At 27.7% G+C, this 6774-nt stretch overlaps 1 protein-coding gene across 1 annotated transcript; it reads right to left on the reverse strand.

Moving 5' to 3' along the window:
- Nucleotides 1-4641: 4641 nt before the first annotated feature.
- On the reverse strand, nt 4642-6330 carry LOC145949894 (uncharacterized). Its single transcript, XM_083060795.1, has 3 exons — nt 6148-6330; nt 4890-5240; nt 4642-4749 (listed from the first exon to the last, which is right to left on the reverse strand). Exons 1-3 carry the CDS (start codon nt 6328-6330, stop codon nt 4642-4644), a joined length of 642 nt encoding a protein of 213 aa, XP_082916921.1.
- Between the last annotated feature and the right edge of the window lie 444 nt (nt 6331-6774).

Genomic DNA, 6774 nt, shown 5'->3' on the forward strand with positions numbered 1-6774 from the left:
CATTGAATTTAAAGTTCTTAATGCATAGATTAAGTTTACAAAATTTTAAAAAATTTAAAAATTATTTGATACTTCATTTTATTAATTCAAATTGATGGATAATCATAAAATCATTTTATACGTTGATTTAGATTAATGAAACTAAGTATTAAATGATTTTCAAATTTTTTAAAAATTTACAGACTTGATCTATGTATTAAAAACTTTAAATTCAACGAGTTAAAATTTGATAGAAAATATTAAGTATTGAACGAAGTAAGTCTAAGTAGACTTTACTCCTAAAACAAATCCTTCTCTATCTATCTATCTATATATATATATATATATTACTATTTACCTATTGACATTGATTTTTGAAATTTATTTGTGGTTCATTTGTTAATTAATCACTACAAAAAAATTACATTATTAATGTAGTGACACATATCTTATAATGATATTATATTTCCCACCAAAAATTACTTTTGCATACATTATAAGTATAATATATTTGCTATATTAATTGTTAAAAAGAATAGGTATAAGTTATAATAAGATAATATATATTATTAAATTTCATTCAAAATTAACAATTAAATTATATGTAACTATATGTCAAATATATATTTATATTTACATATATTTGTAATATCACTTTTTACATATTATTGTATGTAATATTCTTTTGTAATGAATACTTATTTGTGATTGTATTATGTACTTATGTTATTATTATTGTCTTGTTGATGAAATTATATGTAATTATTATTATGAACTTATTTTCTTGTTGTTGCTAGACTTATTAACTACATGTCCTATTGAATTATTTGATTTATTATTATGATTATGACATATTTTCTTTCTCTCTCTATACTTATATTTGATTATTAAATTTTGAGAAAATTAAGAAAAATAAAAAAGTAATTTACATGCATTTTAAAGATTCGGTGAATCGATCCAATTCAACCCGTAACTAACTATACAAGTTAGGTTAGATTGTGATTTATTTTACATTTTTATAATGACAACAATCAAAATCAAATCTAACTCTTCCTCACACATCTACTACAATCATATTCCCCAACTACGGTATAATCTGCTAATTAAATTATCGTTTTCACGTTTTAGCTGGTGTAGCTTGTGTTTATGGTCTCCCTCTAAGAATTCTATACATGTACAAATTAATTATAATGTTGCCCAACGTACGAAGCCAACTAATGAATTTATTGTTTAACAGAAACTAATTAATTAAGCTGCGCTCACGTCTTATTACTCTGCTAGAACCCTACAATATGATGCCCTTTGGCATCCAATCATCCCTTCATGGCTTGTATAGTACTTTTTTCTTTTTTTAGAAATAAAAGATAAAATCAGTTCATTAGTCTTTCAATTTAACTATTTTATTAATTTAATTTGATCTTGTAACTTTACTTATCTCATTGCAGTATTTTAACTTTTAAACCCTTAACAAATTAGTTTATTTTTTTATTATAACAAACAAAAGTTAGTTTTTATCTTAATCAATTTTATTTAATTATATTGTCTCAAACAAGTGATGACATAATACCCATGTTTATGAGATGAACAAAATTAATTTTAATTATATTTTTTAACTTTGATTCACATAGGAGATATATTATAAATAAATGTTACATATAGTGACATACAAAAATATCATATAGATATAATATATATCTAGATATAAATTTATTTAACATATATGTATACACAGTTTTAGTATTGATTTTGATTGAGATTTAAAAACATATTATGTGTCACTATAACTTATATATTATGCTAACATATATTATATCTCTAGTGTAGGTAAAATTAATTTTTTAATGATAAGTATTATGCTAATATATAATATGTGACACTACATGACAATTTGTTTTGTTGTAATATATAAAGGATTTTATGAGAGGAAAATTGGTTGAAGAATGTTCTTGGAAGAAATTTACACTATATTTAATTTTGAGGAGAGAAATGGGGGAAAGAGATAGAGAAGAGAGATAAGAGGTGAGTGAAATAAATAAGGAATATAGTAGAAATTAGTTCGTTTGATTTAGGAAAAATAAAAGATAAATAATATTATAGAATTATTTGGTTTGAATGTATGAATAGAGAAAAATAGAGAAAAAAATTATAATGTAATAAATATTATTATTTTACCTTTCTAAACTTAACTACATATCTTATGTGGATAATATAATTTTAATTGATTAAGGGATCCAACAATCAGTTGAATATGACACTTTTTATTGTTGTAATCAATTAAAATCAAACCACAGTTGATTAAGAAAGGTGGATGGGTGTTTTGATTTGCTTGTAAATGATTAAGTTACAATCATAATCAATTGAGGTTTTTATGTAATCAATTATGACATCACATATACATGTAATTGATCATGGATTTCTCATGATTGATTACATTATGAACAACAATAAATTAAAAAAATCCACAATCGATTACATTCTCCCTATAATCGACTAAAATAGAGCCACAATTATTACAAGACCACATTTTACATATTATACCCACAACCAAAATCAATTAAACAAAAAATTTAATCGACTATGATATCCCAAAAACCTTCAGATGAACCATCAAAGAAGAGAAATCATAACAAATACTAGTATAAAGAGGGGGCAACAAGGTCACAAATGGGCTTACACACTTGTATAACCCATTTCTCGTCTATTTATTTACAAAACTACAAAGACATAAAAATCAAGTGGGATCCACACCTTTTTTATTTCTCATCTGTCAATTTCCAAAAAATTAAACAAGCAAACTTATTTCTCTACCCCTATTTCCCTACTCGTTTTGCTATTTCGATGTTTTTTCATTGAACAAAACGAATCATAAAGGAAAAAATTCACGGAGGTTGATTTCATCATTTGAGAGCTTGTTGGTACATCATTTAAATGGAAGGAAATCATTTGTCGTCCCACACTTTCTGTCTCACCAATAAAATCTTGTCACGAGAATTAAAAATGCACCTATCTTTCATGTGTTGGGATCGCAAACGTACTTACACGCACAATTGTAAGAGAAAAAGTAAATTCACAAGATACAGAGATTTATGTGATTCGCTCAAAATAACCTACGTCCACAGCCGTACTAGATGATATTTTTTATTTCATAATTAATTAAGTTTATAATTACATGAGTATTTATAAATAAATAAATAAAAGAAAGAAAGCAAATGGACCAAGCCCAATAAACCCTTCAGACTCCACATATTCAACAATCTCCCACTTGGAGGCTGATCACATCAACTGCAATCTAGAGTAAATCTAGTAAACCTCAAAACCGTAACACCTCCAAGCTAGTGCGACGCCTTCTCAACAATTAACCATGAAGACTAGTTGAAGCTATGCAAAGTTTCAACTTCTCAATAGTAACCACCTCGGTCAACATATTTGCAAGATTCTCTTGTTAAGACAGACGAAACAATTCCTAGTAAGGTTTTGAATGAGACAAATATAATGCATATATATTGTTATCTCTAACAAATGTGTTAGTGTTTCAGATAAAGACAAGTACATGCAAGTTGAAGAGTAGAGAATATGCATGACAAGACAAAATGGCTAAGCATCGGATCAAGGTTGATCAAAAGAAGGAAATATAACAAAGCACGAGCAACCAAAATAAAAGGTAAAAACTACAAGGCATCAGATAAAGAGATCAAATGAAGCCAAGTCCAGCACAAGAAGGAAAATAAAGAAGGACGATGGATATACACAAGACGAAAGAAGAAGTCAATTCAGAAGAAAGGAAGGGTCAAACCAAATGAAAAGAAAAGTCAAAGTCTATGTCCTAGACAGAAACTCAAATCTTAGACGCAAACAAAGAATACTGAAAAACGTCTGAAGTCCACTAAGTCACAACGAGAAGAACTACCTATCACTACAAAAAAATGAGTAAATAATGGCATTTTTTTTTATTGTTTATAATGGCGGTTTGAACCGCCATTATTCACATAAATGGCAGTTGCCCAAGCCGCAATAATTCTTTCCGCCACAATGTATAAAATGGCGGGTATCAGTCAACCGCCAAATTAGCCGCCATTTTATACATATTAAAAAATGGCGGTGTATCTTGATAAAATATGGCAGTTAAAAGTGCCATAATTTTTATTTAAAATAATGTTATTATGTAAATAATGGCATTTATAACCGCCATTATTTTTTGTAAATAATGGCATCTTTAAACGTCACAATTTTCTAAAATAGTTGATTTTTATATTTAATATGTGGTAGTGTTAACTGCCACAATTGTATGAACTAACAGTTTTTTCTCTCTATATATATTGCAATGTAAGCTAAAATCAACTAGAATCATATTTAAATATAGCCTTCAAAGTCATCATTTTTAAATAATTATATATTTTGATTCATAGTTTCTCAATTAAAATGTTTAAACAAATTCAATTAATAATTAATTTTTTTTTGTAAAAGTAAATGTTACTTTAATTTGCAATTAAAATATATGTTCTACTTTAAAATTTAAAATGGCAAGAAATCAAAATAGTAGAATTACTTCAAACATAGTATCCTCTTACAAAATCTAAGTAGTTTAAGTACTCCAAAGACTTCAAATAACAAGAAATCAAAATATAGTAACTCCAAAATCCATAAGTGAAGCTATTCATATGCCTAACTAGGGGTATTTTGACCACTCTCTAAATCTACATTACTTCCTCCTGATGATCTTCTCATGTTACTAGGTGATGCAGTTCCAGTTCCACTTCCAACATCTGCCGCCTAGAATAAATAAGAAACATTTATTAAATTAATAACAAAGGCCTTGTAAATTACTTAACTTATTAACCATCATTTTCAAGCAGTAAAACACAATAAAAGAAGATAATATACTAGAAGCAACTACTTATATGATGATATACGTGATGCATAGAAGCGCGAAATAAGGCAACCATGTCTTCAGGAATGTTGCCTCCTTCCCTCAATGCAATGTATGAAAGAAGTGTTTGCACTTGAGATTTAACAGTAGCAAGTTCAGTTGCCATATTCACAAACTTTTCTTCCATGTTTGATGTGCTTGCACTAGATGAACCAACATTGATACCACTTAGTCTTGTGGTGGAATTCTTAAAAGCAATTGTAGGACAAGCGCCCAATCCTAATCCTCGAACACGTCCAGGATGTTCTTTACCAAATATAACACCAATTGCATCATTTGGAGAAATTTCAGATATATTTTCTGGATTTTGACTTAGAATTTCATCAATTTTCTCCTACATGAAAGTGAGATATTTATAAAATATAACACAAGTTTTGAACCAGTAATATGTATAAAATACAATGCACAAATTGTGTAAACTAAATGGAGAAAAATGCATACAAATGTAAATTAGTTTCCATAGTAAGAATGATAACCAATCAATAGCCCATAAATAGCTCTATAGAAATTTAGAAGTTGAATTCGCAAACAATCTATAAGATAATAAATAGATCAATTCACAAACAATTCAAAATTTGGAAGCTAAATTTACAAACTCCACCAAACTGAATTCTCAAACAAATTAATAAATAACTCTCTAAAAATTATGATTTATCTCTTTATAGTTAACCAACTTGCATATTTATTTTATATGCACATATATAGTTGTTCTACAGGTAATTAAGTTACAAAATATCCAAAACAGCAGCAAACATAAAATTTATGCCAAATTTCATGTTACTATGGAAATAATTTAAAAACAATATCAATTTTATAAATATTAACAATGGTAGGAGGTATAAAGCACAAAAATTATTTTTGATTCATATAATGAGAAATGAAAGTAGAAATTTACTCCTATTTCCATAGCCTCTTCATTAACATAGCTACCATTTTTTCCTTATGAGTGATTTTCCACATTTCCCCTCGACCAACAGTTCTACCTGTCTCAATTCTCTAAGAAATTTATGAAGATAATATAAGTAAAAAAATCAATATAAAATCATACTTCATGTAAAAAATGAAACAAGAAAGGTCAAGTCTTCTTGACAAAGCCATGGCACCACCAGTGTGAGGAATAGTTTGTTTTTTCCTAATCTCTCGATTTCTATTACAAAGCTCCTACAAGTGAAAGTAGACGCAGTTACTAATATTTAATTACAAGCTACATGTAAATATACTGATATGTATAAAATGTTTACCATTGTAGAAGGTTTTAGGCGATAGTCAACAAATGAAGCCCATTGGTCCATGCTAAGACCCTCTGGCACATTCTTGATAAGGTCATTTCTACTTAAAAGTGGGTCATAAAATTCATTCCAAAGCTTAATTCTATGCTCCCTCCATTGTTTAGAAATTTTAAACATAACATCTCTTTTTTCCATTTCTTCATTTTCCTTGTGGGTCACTTATATTTTCCCTCGAGTCTCACTATGCAGCAAAGTAGATGGAAAACTAATACTAATATTTGAAACTAATTAAATTAGAAAGGAAGACAAGTTCATTTATAATTCACAAAAAAAATAATCTTGAATATGACAGATTTTTTAGAATTGAAGCTCACCTTCACAACAGTAAATAGGTGATTCAAATGGCAGTAAATCATGTAGTGGACACCTTCTTGTAATAAAAAGTCTATACATTAGAACATAGTAAATCTTAGTTTTCATGATTCTATTTAATCCTATTATTTTGTTATAATCATACTATTGCCAAATCCTTATCAAAATGAATCAAAAAACACATAGCCCGTTGCATATTAATAAATTAGAAAAGTCTTCAAATATAAACTTCAACTATGTGCCCTGTGACAATAGTCATTATACATT

This window comes from Cajanus cajan, chromosome 7 (assembly GCF_000230855.2).
Source record: "Cajanus cajan strain Asha chromosome 7, NIPB_CcT2T_4, whole genome shotgun sequence".
NCBI lineage: Eukaryota > Viridiplantae > Streptophyta > Magnoliopsida > Fabales > Fabaceae > Cajanus > Cajanus cajan.